Genomic DNA, 19,207 nt, shown 5'->3' on the forward strand with positions numbered 1-19,207 from the left:
CTCGATTTGTTAGGTATAATTTTGATAAATTAATTTAATAATAATACTTAATACATGCTGAATTTGATGGCAGGAAAGTGTATAAAGGGGAATCAAAAGTTTCAACTATTATACATGCTCTGAAATTGTGGATTAATCTGATTGGAACAGATCAAATCTTTACATTAGCATAATTTACATAAATATTGTATTAGCATATGAGCAGTAGACAAAGATTTCTTGAAACGGGGGAGTTTCCACTTGTTTCCCCATTGGACCAATCTTGAAAGTGACATGGTTCTAGGAACAGCTGTAGCTGAGATGTGTCCCTGTTTCTCTACTTGGAGAGAGAGAAAAACATAAAACAATCCAAATTCAATACGTCAAGGAAGGTGATGTAGGTGGGATTGATTGAGGCAATAGATTTCACAACCAAAATCCCTGTTCTATGCGGCTATATGCCTTTCTTCATGGTCATGCGAATTGACTTTCATTTCATATTTTTTCGTGGCCCAAAAGCAAACGAGCATGTGATTTCAGCCCCTGTTTAATCAAAGTAACTGGCTTTGTACACAAGGTGCCCAACTTTTTTGACGGGGCAAACTTGCTTTTGTCAAGTAAAATCTCATCTTGTATGTTCCCTTGATCCACGAACTTCAAATGTGCCTTGCGATTTTCACGTTCTTGATCTTTCGACTGAACTAGTAGTCAACTATGGCTATCTCACAGCAATGGGCTAACTTTAAAAAGAAGAAAAAATAAAGAACATACACCCTGTTTTCCGAATCCCAATTGACAAGAATCAAACCAAGTAAAACTGAACTTAACCGACCTGAAAGGTAGTGCCTGTCTTTGACAGTCGAACTTGATAAAAAAGAAGGAAAGATCAGGGGCTGTTTTGTCCCCCATGATGTGATCCTTAGCTTCAACAATCACTCCCAAGATTGAGGTAGCCTTGAATTCAGAAAGACTCCAGCGACTGGTCTGTCATGCAAGGGTCCCACGATCAACAAAACCAATCATGCAGTCATATTAAAATACAACTGTACACATATATTAAGGGACAGTGAAGAGAGTTGAAACAGCAGTTTTTCGTTTCTTACTCATTCAAGCGATCATCTTTTTTATGTCATCCTCTCAGGCTCGGAATCTGACTTTAGCAAAGTTCCCAAAGCTATGGAAAGTGAAGCGCAGTCTTCGTTGTCTAAAAACAGGGCAAATCCAGGCTACATAACTCAGGAAGGACTTGAACTGAAGAGCTTTAGATTATGCCTCTACTGGGTTTGTCTAGATCAGTCCAGTTTGTGGAGAGTTGGTCTCTCCTGGTCTGTCTTCTTCGTGCTCGCCGTTGGAGTTCCAATCGTATCCCACTTTGTTCTCTTATGCTCCAACTGCGATGAGGAGCATCAAAGGCCTTACGATGGCTTGGTACAGTTATCTCTCTCTTCTTTTGCAGCGATTTCTTTCATCAGTTTGTCTTCTTGGGCTCGAAAATATGGAATCAGGAGGTTCCTCTTCTTGGATAAATTGTGTGATGTCAGTGATAAGGTTCGCCAAGGATATGCAAAGGAGCTTCAGGTGTGTTCCTTGGGCAGATTTTCCCATTCTTTTATATATATATTTTGGTATATATATTCAAGCTCTCTGCGTTGAATTCAGCTTAGGCAGTTTGGCATAGCCATTTCCAAATTCAGCCTTGTTCTTTCTGATTTTCTGATATCTTGTAGACGAGCTTTGGCAGCTTCTAAACAGAGCTGGTTTTGGGCAGAGATTTGGCCTTTTTTTCTTTTCAATTTTAGAATTCATAATTGTGTTTAATGCTAGTTTTGGGCAAACGAACATTTTGTTTCCTCTTAACTATAAATACGAAATATTGTGATCATCAGACTTTGGAAGTTTGTTAGAGCATTCTACTTCTGGTATTGCAGAAGAGGCCAATCACAGTATTTGATGGATGGGATTGGGAAACAAACTGAATGCTTGTCTCTTTCTTCTGAATCACAGGAACAATGCTATATTTAATGCAAAAATGGAACTTTTAGTTCTACAACTAAAAAGTATGTTCTGATGCTTGTTGGTAACCAGCAGAAAAATGGCATTGCTGCATTTCTGAGTCATTAAAATCCGGGAAATGTGGCATTTCTTCTTCTAAAAGGGGGTGTTTGAAAAGGGAAGAAGTAGGACAGAAATCTTGTTCTACTTGATAAATCTGATCTAAATCATTCAACAATATATTTCATGGTATCATCTAAAATGTGGACATCTGATATTTGCAGAAATCAATGAAGCTCCTCTGTATATTTGTCCTCCCATGTTTTGCTGCCGAGAGCGCATACAGGATTTGGTGGTATGCCACTGGAGCCAGCCAAATTCCATACCTTGGCAACTATTACATCAGTGACATCATTGCCTGCACATTGCAGCTGTCCTCGTGGCTTTATCGAACATCCATTTTCATCCTAGCCTGCATTCTCTACCAACTGACTTGCCATCTGCAAATACTTCGGCTGGAAGACTTTGCTCAAGTTTTTCAAAAGGAAACTGAAGTAGGTTCAATCTTGGCAGAACACCTCAGGATAAGAAGAAATCTTCGGATCATAAGTCACCGGTTTCGCTTATTTTTATTGTTGTCACTGGTGTTTATCACTGCAAGTCAGTTCATTGCTTTATTCATGACCACTCGGACCAGTACTACTGTCAATTTCTATGAGGCTGGAGAACTTGCAGTAAGCCACTAATTTCTAGTGGACAGAAAACTACAGTTTCAAGACATTCTTAAATGTAAAATCCATAATTTTCCTGTGGTGATTGGTGCAGTTATGCTCCATAAGCCTGGTGACAGGACTCTTCATCTGCCTGAGGAGTGCAACAAAGATCACTCATAGAGCACAGTCTATTACGAGCCTTGCTGCCAAGTGGCATGTCTGTGCCACAATCAACTCTTTTGATGATGCTGATGGTGAGACCCCCACAGCTCAGATTGTTTCTTCTCAGATGCTTCCAGCTGGTGTTGATTGGGAATCAGAAGAAGAAGAAGATGGAGAGGATGATTTGGACAACACAAATCTAGTGCCCATTTTTGCACACACAATCTCTTTTCAAAAGAGACAGGCTTTAGGTCAGTAGGAAAAAACCATCCTTTTATTCATTTTTACTCCACATATATTTTGCAGTAATAGTGCTAATCAGGTTGCCAACATGTGTTGCAGTGACATATCTAGAACACAACAGAGCAGGAATTACAGTGTTTGGATTCATGGTAGACAGAACAGGAATCCACACAATATTTGTGATTGAACTAGCTTTACTGCTCTGGCTGCTCAATAAGACAATAGGTATTTCTTATTCTCCCCTTTTCATCTGTGAGTGAGAGTGAGAATAATTTAACCAAAGAGAAATAAAAGATAAACAGAACTTGTTTATTGATTCAAAAACTTCTGCATATACTGTTGGCCATGAAAGCAAGAAGCAGGCCCGGAAAATGAATGCTGCTATTGATATGGTTTCATTTTCTAACTGCTGCATTCTTTTAAGTTTTAAGTGAGAGACATCTAAGAGATCAAAAAGTACAAGTTGCCAGAGATCAAACTATAGATAGTGTTGAAGCATCCTAAAGCTATTTCCTGGCCATTTCCCTATTTGAAAATAAGGAAGTTCAACATTTTCTTGAAGTAAAAATGGAATGCATGTATACATATATAGGAATCTTACAATATATCTAGATGTTTCTAGCATTTGACATTTTGGTTTATGCCAAATTAATATTCTTCATATCCCTAACTTTTCTACAACCGTCTGACAGCAAATTTGACATGAATACCCTACACCTGGGAGAGGGCTTAATGCAACATCGTCACTGCTATCAGCTTGCAAAACTGCCATGTTGAAAGCTGAGAGGGTGATGCGTTATCTCAATTTGCCTGTTAGACAGCAATAAGCATATTACCAAACAGAACAAAAGGGACTTTTCAACTGGTGAACAAGACTCTAATGAAGAAGCAAATGTCAAGTAGCTAGTACGAGTTAATATCTGAACTCAAGCATCTTGATGTGAATGTTTTGGTCCTTAAGCAAGCCATGGTATAAATTACTTGTAACATTTTGCAGATTATGTAAAGTTACTTTGGTATAGTTTCCTAAGTTATATAAAGAGTCCAGCTTTCTGTCAACATTTCTGTATCTTGCTGAAGTTGCTCATAGCAATATGCAATTGTCATTTTGTTGATTATGGAGATGATAAAAAATCTGTGTAATCAGTTTTGCTTTACAAGTTCAGTATGCAATTGGAGAGAATGCTAGGCAAAGGCTAATGCCCTGGTTTTGTGAACCGATCATTGAAGCTGACAGTCCTCAGATCAAAGCCCTGCTTTTGGCTACATTTTTGTGATGCTGCAGAAAATTGAGTAAAAAAACCAGGTTGCCAAGACCGTAGTTAAGGGCCGTGTATGCCTTTTGAATCTCTTGCATGAGTAACAAGCTAGTACCAACTTGGCCAAATTTTGAGTGTTTAATGATGTTTAGAGTAGAGATATCAGAAAATTTTCAAGAAAGGATCAAACAATTGGATTCATAAATTTTCTTGTTCATATAAATCATATGACAGACAAGAAGCTAATTAAATTTTCCCACTCCATAGGAATTCTTGTTTGAAGTTATTGCTGCTCCTCAGGTTTTTATTTTTGTTGGCAGCAGCACAGCTCCATCTCCTCAGTGCACTTCCTTTGCCTATGTGATGCTGCACGTTCGAAAGCAATGAACATGAGCAAGTTCTATAGTTAAAACACAAGGTGTCAATGCATTGAAAAAACTGAAACAAAAAGCAACCAGAGTCGAGAATTATTACGTCGCGCAGTTGACAGAGGGGTCGATGGGCACGGGAACGGTGACACCACACAACCCAGGAAGCAGCTTAGCTTTCTCAGGTTTAATCCCGTAAGCCGGGGCATTCTTTTCAAAGCATTCGCACAGGTCCCTGCGTGCTTCAGTGGTGCTAGCTGCAGCCTTCACGTCAGACACACCTGTGCAGCAAGGAGCAGTGGGTGAGGGTGCCACAGCGATCAGGAAAGGCCGGCAAGGGATCAATTCCGTTAGGGCTTGCTGGCATGTCATTCCATGCACGGAGCTTGCAGTCGAAACCAAAACCACTAATCCAACAACCCCAAGATACCAAGACAAACCCATGGTTTTCTTCATTTCTTTGTTGAAAACTGCAGAAAGAGAATAAGAAAGAGATGCTTGACTGTGTATTGGCCTTGGCTCCTTGGTACTTATTTATAGGGATAACTCTGATTCTACCATTAAAGCTGAGTTAATACATCATCAGTAGTATTTCCATTGCCACTTTCTTCTTGTCAGAGACTGTTTAGTTACGACAAACAGTTTTAACTCTACATGGTTCTTCTATTAAGTGTTCTGAGTTGTAACATCGTATTGTGATTCGCCATCTTCTTAACTCATTGAATTTCTTTGACCTGGGGACATTACAAGGTGGCCCTGTTGATGCAAAAAGAAACGCCAATACCACCAAATATCCGTTTCCTTCATTTTCTTCTTCTGTTTCCTATGGATTTTTGTTCTTTTCTCTTGTACAAAATTCTCTTGAACTCTTTTCTTCTTCACTTGAGCTGCCAGCGACATAACAATGAGGTTAATAAATCTACTTCATTTCATAATATTCCTTCCGGCCTTAAATGTTTGTCTCTCTTTAACTTTTAGAAGATTAAGATAAAATTTCAATAAAAATGGAACATGCCGTTTCATAATATTTCTTCCGACAGATTTCCATTTTGTTAATCAGATTGCATTTCTAGCTGCTTCATGTTCTAAGATCTTTCAAGCTGACTGGGTGGAAATTAAGGCCCGAATTCGGCTAACATTTTTCAGATGATGCAGAAGAACAATGTTCTCATAGTGAGGAGTAAGACACCATCGAGCGCAGGTTTCCATGACAGTAGTTGAATGGTTCTTAACAAAATTATGCTTTTGAAACATCTTGCATGATTAGTAGCTAGTATCAACTGGTGCAGATTGAGAATCTTTTATTGTTGAGGTTTGGTTAAAGATTTCAGAAGGATTTCAAGGAAGGATCAAGCACTTCCATTCATAATTTTCTTGTTCGTACATAATAGATAATCAGCAACAAGAGAAATAAAAATCTTCCACTACATGAAAATATTTCTTTTTCTTTTTGAAGTTACTGCTGCTCCTCAATGCAGTATTCCTGGTGGCAGCCGCGTAACTCCACTCCTCGACGCATTCTCCATAGCCTAGTTGATACTGCACGTTTTCAAAAGGAAAGAGCATGAGCCAAATTTACAGCCAAAACAAAGCTGTCAATCCATTGAAAAAAGACGAATAAAGTTTAAGCAGGGCGCAAGAGAAAGTGTTACGTGCTGCAGTCAATGTTGGGATCCATGGGCACGAAAACAGTGAGACCACAAACCTGGGGAAGCTGCTCAGCCTTGTCAGGCATCACCCCGAGAGCTGGGCCAGCCTGCTGAAAGCATGTGCACAGGTCTCTCCGTACTTGAGTGGTGTTAGCCGCGGCGTTGACGTTGGCCATAGCTTTGCAGCAAAGAGCGCATGGTTTGTATGCAAAACCCGTCAGGAACTTCTGGCAAGGCATCAACGCCATTATGGCGTCCTGGCATGTTATTGCATGCACGGAACTCGCAGTTGCAAACAAAACCACTAACCCCAAAACGCCAAGAGACCAAGACAAGCTCATCAATTTCTTCTCCATTTTTTTGCCTTTGAGGATTACTGCAACAAGAGAATAGAACAGAAGTAGATGCTTGAATTATCGCAAAGACCCTGGGTTGTGGCATTTTCGACTTGGTACTATATATATAGGGAGAACTCAGGTTCTACCCTTGGTGTTTGTGCTGCAATTCAAGCTACCATTAAATTTTGAGTACCAAATCCAAGTTATAGATGGTAAGTCACATCTCCTATTTTGGTATGTTCTCTTCTCCATTCATTGCAATTTATATCACTTGTGGACCTGAAAATGTGGCCCTAAATCTGCGTAAGAAAAGGAAAAGGAAGGTTGGTCATATACTTCATGCATGTAATGATAACAATTTGAAGAGATTTTGGGAAGAAAATTCAAAAGAAAGAAGAACACAAGATCAGAAAAGAGAGAAAATAAAGAACTGATGAATTCAAGAATTTTGGGAAAAAGATCCGCACAGCTAATATTTCATTATAGTATTTATATTGCTAAAGATAAAGCTAAGCCTTGGCTATTGTGCTAAACCAACTAATCTGTCCTGAGCACAGAAACAAATGCCATTGATTTCTGTGCTTCAGCAACGGTAGCAACGGCTCAATCACAAAGCTAAGTAAGAGTAACAATACAAAGATAAAAGGGCAAGACATAATGCCGTATGACTCCACACCTAAGCTTTAAACAAAGAACGATAGCGTTTAGAGAATACAAGCTTTAAAAGAAATAAAACTACATCATTTAACTGAAGCCTTCAATCTTCATAATACCGTTGGTTCCCTCCAAGCTTCAATTGCTTCTAATTTTCATTATCCAGCAGACTCCAAAACAGAGAAAAGATTAAATCTTCAACACAATTCCTCCAGATGTGTATAAGGATATGATGATTATCTGTATATAAAGCATGCAGCAAGGACTACTGAATGAAGCATTGACTGCTCCTTGAAAGGAACTGTATTATTTTTTTCTTTTGCGAAAGAAGCGAAATCACCCTTTTTCTGCAATTCATTTGTGGAAGAACTCTTTGTTCAAAGAGATCGCATTACATGAAGAATTCGCGTTTAATAAATTTATTACTTACAATTCAATGAATTTTTACGTAAATTTGCTTATCATACATAGCCACACTGTGCGAACATATTAACACTATTAATTTTGACTGAGCAAAAAAAACACGATTAATTAATTAATTAATTATATTGTTCAATTAAGGTGCTTTAATCCATTTGATTCATTGACATGATTGTCCCTCTGATACTCTTGTGCATTGGTGTCTTTCTGATGTGGTGTTTTGGCTGCTAGGTTTATACTTACAGGCAGGTTGTGCTTTTCATGGCCCTGTGTTTTTTATCCTGAGGGTGTCTGCAGAACCTGGTTCATCACTAACTCTTCTGTTGGGGCTGTTTTTTGCTTATCTACAGGGTGATTCTTTTGTTCTCTCGGGTTGTTATGTGATGAGGGTGGGACGTCGATCTCTTGGTCTGGAATTGTTTGTTTCAGCTGGTAAGTCTTTTTTGATCTCATTGCAACCTGAGCTTGTGTATATTTGCTTTTCTCTACTTATGGCTTAAGCAGAGTTCCTGCCTTAATCGGCAGCTTTTGTAAAGCCTCTCGTTAATGAAATTATATCTTAAACTTTCAAAAAAAAAAAAAATTAAGGTGCTCTAATGATCTCTTAATAGGTGGAAAGTTTTTATCTTTTTCTAATTCATTCCTTCCTGATCTTGTCAAGCAAATTGGGTTACGGGCCTTTTCCATGGAAGATAAAGTAAAAACACAATTTTGGTTCATGTTGAGTTTCAAAGGTAGAGATTATCAGAAAATTTGGGAGAATTACACTTATATTTCATGTGGACAAGAAAGAAAATAAGTGAATTCTACTAGTTCAATATATAGAAGAGAACTTTTTCAAATTTATTGCTGCTCTTCATGTTTGATTCTGGTGCCGCCATACCTAATGGATGCTGCACATCAGTCAAGAAATCAAAATCGGTCAATTTCTTCATAAGCAATCAAGAGAATACTACTATCAAAATGAAGTGAAAGTAGGAGATGATGAGTTTCCGCAAGGATTAAGAGATTACTTCTTGCAATCATCGGCGGAGGGAGCAAGCGGTACTGGAAAGTTGAGATTACAGTACTTACTAATTTTCTTAGCTCTATCAGGCTTATACCCGTCGCGCACCGCAAGCTTGTGAAGACATTCACAGATGTCCTTGCGGGTTTGGGGCTTGGTAATGCCGCCGTCTGTGTTGGATAAACCTATGCAGCAAAGAAAGTTGGGCCTGGCTGCTTGTCCCACCAGGTAGGGCTTGCAATATGGTACGAAATTCACTATGCAATCCTAGCATGTTGCCTCTCTATCTGCATGCACAGGGTTGGGAGTAACCACCAAAAACACTAACCCCAAAACCCAAAAAAAACAAGAGAAACCCATCATTTTCTTCTCCATTTCTTTGTAGAAAATTGCAGTAAGAGAATAAGAAAGAGATGCTTGATAGTTAGTATCCGCCTTGGCTCCTTGGTACTTATTTATAGGGATAATTCTAATTCTACCATTAAAGCTGAGTTAATACAACATCAACAGTATTTCTATTGCCACTTTCTTCTAGTCAGAGATTCTGTTTAATTACATTAAACAGTTTTAACTTTATATGGTTCTTTTAACAATTGCTGCAAGTTGTAACATCTTACTTTGATTTGCCATCTTCTTCACTCATTTGATTTCTTTTGCACCGTGGACCTCACAAGGTGGCCCTGTTGTTAACAAAGAAAAGCAAATACCACCCAATACCCGTTTCATGCATTTCCTTCTTCTGTTTCCTATGGATTTTTGTTCTTTTCTCTTGTACAAAATTCTCTTGAACTCTTTTCTTCTTCACTTGAGCTGCCAACAACATAACAATGAAGTTAATAAATCTACTTCATTTCATAATATTCCTTCCGTCTTTAAATGTTTGTCTCTCTTTAACTTTTATGAAGATTTAAGATAAAATTTTAATAAAATGGAAGGAGTAATAGTTTCCTAAGTTGCATAAAGAGTCCAGCTTTCTGTCAACATTTCTGTATCTTGCTGAAGTTGCTCATAGCAATATGCAATTGTCATTTTGTTGATTACGGAGCTGATAAAGAATCTGCGTAATCAGTTTTGCTTTACAAGTTCAGTATGCAATTGGAGAGAACGCTAGGCAAAGGCTAATGCCCTGGTTTTGTGAACCGATCATTGAAGCTGTCAGTCCTCAGATCAAAGCCCTGCTTTTGGCTACATTTTTGTGATGCTGCAGAAAACTGAGTAAAAAAACCAGGTTGCAAGACCGTAGTTAAGGGCCGTGTATGCCTTTTGAATCTCTTGCATGAGTAACAAGCTAGTACCAACTTGGCCAAATTTTCAGTGTTTAATGATGTTTCGAGTAGAGATATCAGAAAATTTTCAAGAAAGGATCAAACACTTGGATTCATAAATTTTCTTGTTCATACAAATCATATGACAGACAAGAAGATAATTAAATTTTCCCACTCCATAGGAATTCTTGTTTGAAGTTATTGCTGCTCCTCAGGTTTTTATTCTTGTTGGCAGCAGCACAGCTCCATCTCCTCTGTGCACTTCCTTTGCCTATGTGATGCTGCACGTTCGAAAGGAATGAACATCAGCAAGTTCTATAGTTAAAACATAAGGTGTCAATGCATTGAAAAAACTGAAACAAAAAGCAACCAGAGTCGAGAATTATTACGTCGTGCAGTTGACAGAGGGGTCGATGGGCACGGGAACGGTGACACCACACAACCCAGGAAGCAGCTTAGCTTTCTCAGGTTTGACCCCGTAGCCCGGGGCATTCTTTTCAAAGCATTCGCACAGGTCCCTGCGTGCTTCAGTGGTGCTAGCTGCAGCCTTCACGTCAGACACACCTGTGCAGCAAGGAGCAGTGGGTGAGGGTGCCGTAGCGATCAGGAAAGGCCGGCAAGGGATCAATTCCGTTAGGGCTTGCTGGCATGTCATTCCATGCGCGGAGCTTGCAGTCGAAACCAAAACCACTAATCCAACAACCCAAGATACCAAGACAAACCCATGATTTTCTTCATTTCTTTGTTGAAAACTGCAGAAAGAGAACAAGAAAGAGATGCTTGACTGTGTATTGGCCTTGGCTCCTTGGTACTTATTTATAGGGATAACTCTGATTCTACCATTAAAGCTGAGTTAATACATCATCAGTAGTATTTCCATTGCCACTTTCTTCTTGTCAGAGACTCTTTAGTTACGACAAACAGTTTTACCTTTACATGGTTCTTCTATTAAGTGTTCTGAGTTGTAACATCGTATTGTGATTCGCCATCTTCTTAACTCATTGAATTTCTTTGACCTGGGGACCTTACAAGGTGGCCCTGTTGATGCAAAAAGAAACGCCAATGCCACCAAATATCCGTTTCATTCATTTTCTTCTTCCGTTTCCTACGGATTTTTGTTCGTTTCTCTTGTACATAATTCTCTTGAACTCTTTTCTTCTTCACTTGAGCTGCCAAAGACATAACAATGAAGTTAAAAAGTCTACTTCATTTCATAATATTCCTTCCGGCCTTAAATGTTTGTCTCTCTTTAACTTTTATGAAGATTAAGATAAAATTTCAATAAAAATGGAAGGAGTAATAGTTATTTGGGGACTCTAGGTGTGTTTTAGGATGTAGATATTTACAAACAGAAAATATAATATTTTTGAATGAAGGATCAAATTCAGCATTGGCTGCTCCATAAGGAAAAACCCATAGTTAGTTATTAAATTAATGCAACACTAGCATGGTGTCTAGCTTCTAATTGTTTTCACCTGCTTCATTAGTTTTGAGCAAAAGGAAAATCTTTTTCTACATAATTAGCCACTTTTGGGAGCAAGTATCCACTTAATTTGCTTGTCAAAAATTTGGAAAGACCAATGATTGGATCATATGGATGGTAAACACAAAACTTTGATCTAAATCATATCCAACACTGTATTTGGGTGTATCATCTCAAATGTGAACAACTAGTTATTGCAGAAATCGATGGAGCTTCTCTCTATGTTTGTTTTCCCTTGTTTTGCTTCTAGTGAATTTGGTGCACTTTCGGCAACGTTTACCAACTGACTTGCTATCTGCAAATACTTCAGCAACAAGGGTGCTCTGATGTGAATCCTCCCAACACCGCATTGCAGACTAGCAATGGCCTGGACCCTGCATCAGAGACTAATGAGGCTTTGGGCACTGCAGAACTGACAAATGAATCTGGTAGCAATTCAACCAGGCAGCGCAGGCCTTACTATGGCTGGATCTGCAGTGCTGATGAGAAAGATCTTGTGGAGCTAACACCATTCAGCTGTAAGTTCTTTAGCATGAAGCTAAAAAGAGAGGTATATATTTACTGGGATTTGACTTAAAAACTCTGCTTATGGAAATTCAATGGAAGAATATATATATATATATATATACACACATATATAATTCATGGTTGGTATAGAATGTAATCTCGTCAACAATCAGATGAATCCAAATTCCATTTCTCAGCTCGAAAAAAAGGCTTGCTCAGGTTTTGTATTTCACAGATGCTTGATCACACAGATTTCCATTTTGTTAATCAGATTGCATTTGTAACTGCTTCATGTTCTAAGATCTTTCAAGCCGACTGGCTGAAAATTAAGGTCTGAATTCGGCTAACATTTTCCTCAATGTTCTCATATTGAGGAGAAAGACACCATCAAGTCCAGGTTTCCATTACATTAGTTGAATAGTTCTTAACAAAATTATGCTTTTGAAACATCTTGCATGATTAGTAGCTAGTATCAACTGGTGCAGATTGAGAATCTTTAATTGTTGAGGTTTGGTTAAAGATTTCAGAAGGATTTCAAGAAAGGATCAAGCACTTCCATTCATAATTTTCTTGTTCATGCATAATAGATAATCAACAACAAGAGAAATAAAAATCTTCCACTACATGAGCCAATGTAGTACTGCTGCTCCTCAATGCTGTATTCCTGGCGACAGCCGCGTAACTCCACTCCTCGACACATTCTCCATAGCCTAGTTGACACTGCACGTTTTCAAAAGGAAAGAGCATGAGCCAAATTTCCAGTCAAAACAAAGCTGTCAATCCATTGAAAAAAGACGAATAAAGTTTAAGCAAGGCGCAAGAGAAAGTGTTACGTGCTGCAGTCAATGTTGGGATCCATGGGCACGGACACAGTGAGGCCACAAAACTGGGGAAGCTGCTTAGCCTTGTCAGGCATCACCCCGAGAGCTGGGCCAGCCTGCTGAAAGCATGTGCACAGGTCTCTCCGTTCTTGAGTGGTGTTAGCCGCGGCGTTGACGTTGGCCATAGCTTTGCAGCAAAGAGCGCATGGTTTGTATGCAAAACCCGTCAGGAACTTCTGGCAAGGCATCAACGCCATTATGGCGTCCTGGCATGTTATTGCATGCACGGAACTCGCAGCTGCAAACAAAACCACTAACCCCAAAACGCCAAGAGACCAAGACAAGCTCATCAATTTCTTCTCCATTTTTTTGCCTTTGAGGATTACCGCAACAAGAGAATAGAACAGAAATAGATGCTTGAATTATCGCAAAGAGCTTGGTTTGTGGCATTTTCGACTTGGCACTATATATATAGGGAGAACTCAGGTTCTACCCTTCATGTTTGTGCTGTAATTCAAGCTATCATTAAATTTTCAGTACCAAATCCAAGTTATAGATGGTAAGTCACATCTCCTATTTTGGTATGTTATCTTCTCCATTCATTGCAATTTATATCACTTGTGGACCTGACAATGTGGCCCTAAATCTGTGTAAGAAAAGGGAAAGGAAGTTTGTTCATAATTTTGCTTTTTTTTTTTTTAAAGTTCAAATGTATTAAAAATCTGAAGAACATCAGTTCTCCATCAAAATAATTTTGCAAGGCATGCTCCTAATTACAAAAGACATTGAGGGATGGCATAACAAAATCACATAAAGGGTCAACCCCCTGTACACGAACCAGCATAAAACCCATCCTGTACAACACACAAAATCAACCCCTATAGACAAAAGGTGTTAGAACTCAGGAATATACACAGTGAACTTTCTAATCTCCTGGGCTATTCCCAGGAACAGACAAAAGCGAAAGATATCCCTTCGATAAAAAAAAAGAGGCTGCAGCAGAAATAAAAAGGCATTTTAACTACTGCTTCCTTCTAATGTCACAGAACCCCTTTGCCCTTCTCCCCAAACCGTGAACTACTCTATTTCTCTCCCTATGTAAACTCCAGATGTGTTTTAGGTTATGATGATTATCTGTGTATAAGCATGCAGCAAAGACTATTGAATGAACCACTGACGGCTCCTTTAGAAAGAAACGCAATCACCCTCTTGTTTTTTTAATAAAATTTGTATGTACATCTAAAGATGTGGTAATACATACATACATACACTGAAGGCATAGATTTACATATGTTTCTTGGATATTTCAGCTTGCTTTGCGACTTTGCTTGAAGCATAAAAGAAGAGAAGCTCAATATATGGAATCACTTGCTCAAAATCTTAAATGGGTAGGAAACCTTGAGCATGTTCTTTGTTAATATATTTTTTTCAACAGAATAAAAAATCAATAATCTTAATCTACGTCAATCCATTCATGAAAGCACTCGTTATAAGTGTTTGTATTACACAAGTGATTCGTGCTTAAACAAATTAATTACTTATAATTAAATAGGTTTTTACGAAAATTTGCTTATCATTTATAATCATATTGCACGAACATATTAACACGATAAATTAATTATTTTGTTCAATTAAGGTGTTTCAATAGTCTCTTGATAGGTGGAAAGTTTTTTCTTCTTGATCTTGAGGGTACGGGCCTTTTGCATGCAAGATAAAGTAAAAACACTTCGGTTCATGTTCAGTTGCTCATGCCAAAAAACAGATTGAACTTGTAATGCTCTCAGAGGTAGATATTAATAGAAAATTTGGGAGAATTACACTTAAATTTCATGTAGACACGAAAGGAAATAAGTGAGTTCTACTAGTACTATAGAAGAGAACTTTTTCAAATTTATTGCTGCTCTTCATGCTTGATTCTGGTACCGCCAAACCTAATGGATGCTGCGTATGAGTCAAGAAATCAAAATCAGTCAGTTTATGCAATCAAGAAAATTACTAATATCAAAATGAAGTGAGACCTGTAGATGACGAGTTTCTGTAAGGATTAAGAGATTACTTCTTGCAATCATCAGCGGAAGGAGCAAGGGGCACTGGAAAGTTGAGATTACAGAACTCATTAATTTTCTTAGCTCTGTCAGGCTTATACCCGTCGCGCACCGCAAGCTTGTGAAGACATTCACAGATGTCCTTGCGAGTTTGGGGCTTGGTAATGCCGCCGTCTGTGTTGGATAAACCTATGCAGCAACGAACGTCGGGCGTGGCTGCTTGTCCCACCAGGTAGGGCTTGCAAAATGGTACGAAATTCACCATGCAATCCCTGCATGTTGCCTCTCTATCTGCATGCACAGGGTTGGTAGTAACCACCAAAAACACTAGCCCCAAAATCCAAAAAAAACAGGAGAAACCCATCATTTTCTTCTCCATTTTTGCTTCCTTGGAACACTTGGGGTGTGTGTGTGTTTTTTTTTTTTTTTTTTTGGCTCAACTGGAAGACTTGGGTACTGTTATTTGCAGTTTGGAAAGAACTTATTTATAGGGCTGTGGCTGCTGAAATCATTGAAGAACAGAATTACTCCATCAATGCACTTAACTCATCTATAGTTGTCAATTTTCATTTTCGGAGAGTCTAGCTAGTTGTGTAGGTTAAGCTTACCATCTAATTTAGTTGTTTGAGTAGAATCCCATCTGTCATTAATTAAGTTTCCAGAAAGGATCATTGATTCTAAACCTAAGATGGTGTTCTTTATAAGGATTTGCATGGTGGCAGTGGCTTCTTCCTTTGGGAATTTTTGCTCCTTCTCTTTACACATCCTTCCTAATAAGGTTTCACAGGTGGTTTCTGATTGATGAAGCTGTTTCTCTCTCTCTTTCTCGTGTTGGCATGAAGACCAGAGGGATCACATAGAAGTGTGAATTGATGAATTTTTTATTAAAATTTAATTTAAAATATTTGTCCTCACTGATCATACATCCAGAACCCGTCCATGTCAATTATGTACGTGTACTCCACGCCGTAGATTCCATTCTCCGGCAGACCAGAAGTAAAATACAACAGGGTGAAAGCCAAGGGAAGGACAAATGGCTTGATTCATGCGAACAGCATCATTAATAAAATCAAAACATTCTCATTCCTTAATTTTTTTTTCCCTTTCTTAAAAGATCCAAAGCGGAAAAAAATGGGGATGTTATTTAATTCTCATAGCTGTAATTTTTCGAGATTGATTTTCATTGGCTTTTGGCTTTGTTACCATCGAATCATTGTCTGAATTTGGGAAGTCTTTTGACTCCTCGGATTTTCCGGAAGTCAAAGCTTGCAACTTTCATTAAAAATGTCACTTTTACATTCTCCGGTCCTTGAACGGTTTTCTCTGAAAAAGAATCAGAAACAACTCCTTCTTATCACTCTCATCCTCCATGGCTGTAAGCACGTTTCTTCTTTTGTTTCAACTTGTAGAACGTTTCTGTTTTTGAATACTTTTTGTCTGCTTGAATTTTTCTTGTTTCTTCTGACGTGCATGCTGTTTATCACTTTCCCCTGTTTCATAAATGCTTTACCAGAAACAACTAACCTCTTAAGAGATAGGTTAAAGATATCACGTGCCTTCTAGGTGGGGTTTGATTCGGGAGTCGGGGTATGATCTCACTTTCAAGAGTTTTTAGTTCATCTTGCCCAATCCTGGAAGATGTAGAGATGGTTGAGAAGTTATTACAACCTTCAGATTTTGCAGTTGAGGATGTTATGGCAGAAGTTGTTTATTTATTTGTTTCAGATGACAAGGCTGAGAGTGGAGAGCGGGAGAGTTAGACCCCAGACCCTGACCATCCACTATATTGTTTTTATGATCATTTGACAGTAAAATTAAAATTTCCTTTATCCCCAACAGTTTTGGGGCAAGGACATGACCCCTGGAAAAGAACTGTCAGACTTTGTCATTAGATTATTCATGTTTAGATCTGTGTCTTGTGTTCAGACAGGGTAAGATGGACATGTCTCATGTACAGCTGGTGAGTCCATATGAGGATATGATTAAACCATCAGTTTGATCCTTCTGCTAGACTGCATTTAGCACTCTTTTTTTTCTCTGAATCAATCTCTTGGACAGGCATTCCCTGTCAAATTGTTTTTCCCCTCCATCTTACCAGAAATATACATGTCTGCAGTTTCAGATGTCTAGGGATATTAAGATTGAATAATTTTCATTTGTTCTTTTATTGGTATACTTTTTCCAACATGGTGCTATCTGTAGTAATTTTTATGCTTGTCACAGCGCTCGCATGTGCCCAAATTTGGTGACTGGGACAACGATAATCTACCTTACACAGCCTACTTTGAAAATGCTCGCAAAGAAAGAGCCGGCATAAGGATGAACCCGAATGATCCTGAGGAGAATCCGGAGGCCTTCATGTATACTGGGGGAGGCCTGGAAAGCAATTGTGATTGCCAGCCAGTTCAGGTTCCTCCTGCTGCCGGTTCTCAGAAATCCATTCCAGCAGATAAAAACCACAATGATGGACACAGCAGGCAGAATGCTCCTAACAGAAACGGTTCTTATGATTATCAGAAGAGTGTAAGAAGCCATAGGAGCATGGCATCAGAATCTGGCAGTGAAAAGAGCAACTCTGACCATTCACTTCTGAGGTTCAGTCATCGACGTGCAAACTCTGGCCAGAAGAAAGGTCGGGTTGGGGGAAGTAGCTTCTCTTCATCTGTCTCAGGACAATTTACACACAGAAATGGAAGCTACCAATCTGATAACAATAGAGTTAAGTGTTCTGCCCGAACGTATTACTTACCTTATTGCCTGCCAAGCACAAATTATTCCCTTCATCATTGCAATTTTTTTACCTGACTCTGTTTGGTTTCATCGGATTAGCAGCATCGTAGAACAGCATCAATACCAAAATTTGGGGAATGGGATGAAACTGACCCAACATCAGGTGAAGGGTATACTGCTATATTTAACCAAGTGAAAGCGGAGAAGCAATCTCCAACTTCCAAGTTCCCAACAGTGCCTCCACAGCAGAGCAATTACTCAGACTGTTATCACAGTAAACCTCGAACTCCTTCCTTTTGCTCAAAGGTACAGTCAATAGACACTGCAAGTTTAAACAAACATCGAATTGAGACGGAAAAAGAAGTAGAATTACCAGAACTTTGATCTTTTTCACCGCCCCTTCCTAAAATTTACTCTCTCATTTAATAGTACCTGTTTGTTCTGGATCATGCAGGTATGTTGCTGCTTGTTTTCACGTGGAAGTGACTAACAGACATGGAATGCGATTGCTTTTTGTGTCGCACTGGCTCCATGGGAGGATTTTCATGTGAATCTTGATGGGATTCCCACAATTTACACTTGTCTAGGATGCCCTTCATTCAGGGAAAATACCTTGAATGCCTTCGTTTTGAGTATTTTAAAGCACAATATTATTATTATTGTTATTGCCTCTCTTTTTTCCCAATATTTTCTCTTTTAATGAATTATGACATTACATTCTTGGGAAAAAAAATGATTCACAACTTGTTTTTCTACTGCGGGGTAATTCGTAATTGCCTTCATTTCAAATTGTTGAAGGATTTTCTTGGTAATTAGACATGGGCCAGGCTCAGGCCAGTCCCTTAAGAGCTGGATCCACATTCCTCGCCGGAGTGATTAGCTGCTCTCTAATGGGCTCCACTCCTGAGCTTCTATGCCTAATGGCGCCCCAACTCAAACTTTAAATTAAGCTTTCCTAGTATGAAGGCACGCTTATTATGTTACGGATCTGAAGCCTTTGAATATATAAATAATTAAATAAAAGCTTTTTAACTCCTATTATATTTTTTTAAAATGTGATTTCATGATAAGTGACATCAGAGTAAATTTAAATCTTTATTAATATTGATGTGAGATCCTCATGAAATATACAAAGATCGAGATAGATTTGAATTAGAGTAAAAATCCATAGATAGATTTAAATTAGTGTAAAAGTTCATGCAGTAAAATAGAATAAAATATTACGAATCCTAAGTCAATAAAAAATGAGTATATATTAAGTATATAAACTTTGACTTTCTACTATTTATCAGGCATATTATTTAAGTTGAAAATGTGAATATATATACTTATACTTTTCATAAATCAATCAAAATTAAACAGATAGAAGTTCAAAATTAAAACACAATAAAGAATTCAATCACTAGAATCTTAAGATTAAGACAAATTAGAGAAATAAAAATTCATTAAAAATGATTTAAATTCAAAAAAAAAAACACACACGTCTTTATCTAGTAAGCTTTAAAAAAAAAAAACCTTAAATAGTAAAATGAACTTTTAAATTATCTCACAATAAAACTTTTATTTTTTTTTA

At 38.3% G+C, this 19,207-nt stretch overlaps 4 protein-coding genes and 3 pseudogenes across 4 annotated transcripts; 2 read left to right on the forward strand and 5 right to left on the reverse strand.

The window, feature by feature from the left end:
* The first annotated feature begins 883 nt into the window (after positions 1 to 883).
* On the forward strand, positions 884 to 4,148 carry MRB1 (transmembrane protein, putative (DUF3537)). The gene is made up of 5 exons (XM_007026156.3): positions 884 to 1,557; positions 2,256 to 2,705; positions 2,797 to 3,097; positions 3,189 to 3,314; positions 3,782 to 4,148. The coding sequence occupies exons 1-5, from the start codon at positions 1,156 to 1,158 to the stop codon at positions 3,793 to 3,795; spliced, it is 1,293 nt and encodes a 430-aa protein (XP_007026218.3). The 5' UTR covers positions 884 to 1,155; the 3' UTR covers positions 3,796 to 4,148.
* Positions 4,149 to 4,818: 670 nt separating this feature from the next.
* On the reverse strand, positions 4,819 to 5,268 carry LOC18597245 (non-specific lipid-transfer protein A pseudogene; annotated as a pseudogene).
* Positions 5,269 to 6,364: 1,096 nt separating this feature from the next.
* LOC148762301 (non-specific lipid-transfer protein AP10-like) lies at positions 6,365 to 6,721 on the reverse strand. Its single transcript, XM_088807698.1, has one exon. The coding sequence runs from the start codon at positions 6,719 to 6,721 to the stop codon at positions 6,365 to 6,367; it is 357 nt and encodes a 118-aa protein (XP_088663824.1).
* A 2,065-nt stretch (positions 6,722 to 8,786) lies between these two features.
* LOC148762302 (non-specific lipid-transfer protein 1-like) lies at positions 8,787 to 9,158 on the reverse strand (annotated as a pseudogene).
* A 3,709-nt stretch (positions 9,159 to 12,867) lies between these two features.
* On the reverse strand, positions 12,868 to 13,224 carry LOC18597248 (non-specific lipid-transfer protein AP10 pseudogene; annotated as a pseudogene).
* Positions 13,225 to 14,911: 1,687 nt separating this feature from the next.
* LOC148762303 (non-specific lipid-transfer protein 1-like) lies at positions 14,912 to 15,283 on the reverse strand. The gene has a single exon (XM_088807682.1). It carries the CDS (start codon positions 15,281 to 15,283, stop codon positions 14,912 to 14,914), a length of 372 nt encoding a protein of 123 aa, XP_088663808.1.
* Positions 15,284 to 16,680: 1,397 nt separating this feature from the next.
* On the forward strand, positions 16,681 to 18,385 carry LOC18597250 (RPM1-interacting protein 4-like). Its single transcript, XM_018122986.2, has 4 exons — positions 16,681 to 16,864; positions 17,128 to 17,622; positions 17,737 to 17,940; positions 18,089 to 18,385. The coding sequence occupies exons 1-4, from the start codon at positions 16,841 to 16,843 to the stop codon at positions 18,122 to 18,124; spliced, it is 759 nt and encodes a 252-aa protein (XP_017978475.2). The 5' UTR covers positions 16,681 to 16,840; the 3' UTR covers positions 18,125 to 18,385.
* The last annotated feature ends 822 nt before the right edge of the window (positions 18,386 to 19,207 follow it).

This window comes from Theobroma cacao, chromosome 6, assembly GCF_053813885.1.
Source record: "Theobroma cacao isolate CCN51 chromosome 6, ASM5381388v1, whole genome shotgun sequence".
Lineage (NCBI taxonomy): Eukaryota > Viridiplantae > Streptophyta > Magnoliopsida > Malvales > Malvaceae > Theobroma > Theobroma cacao.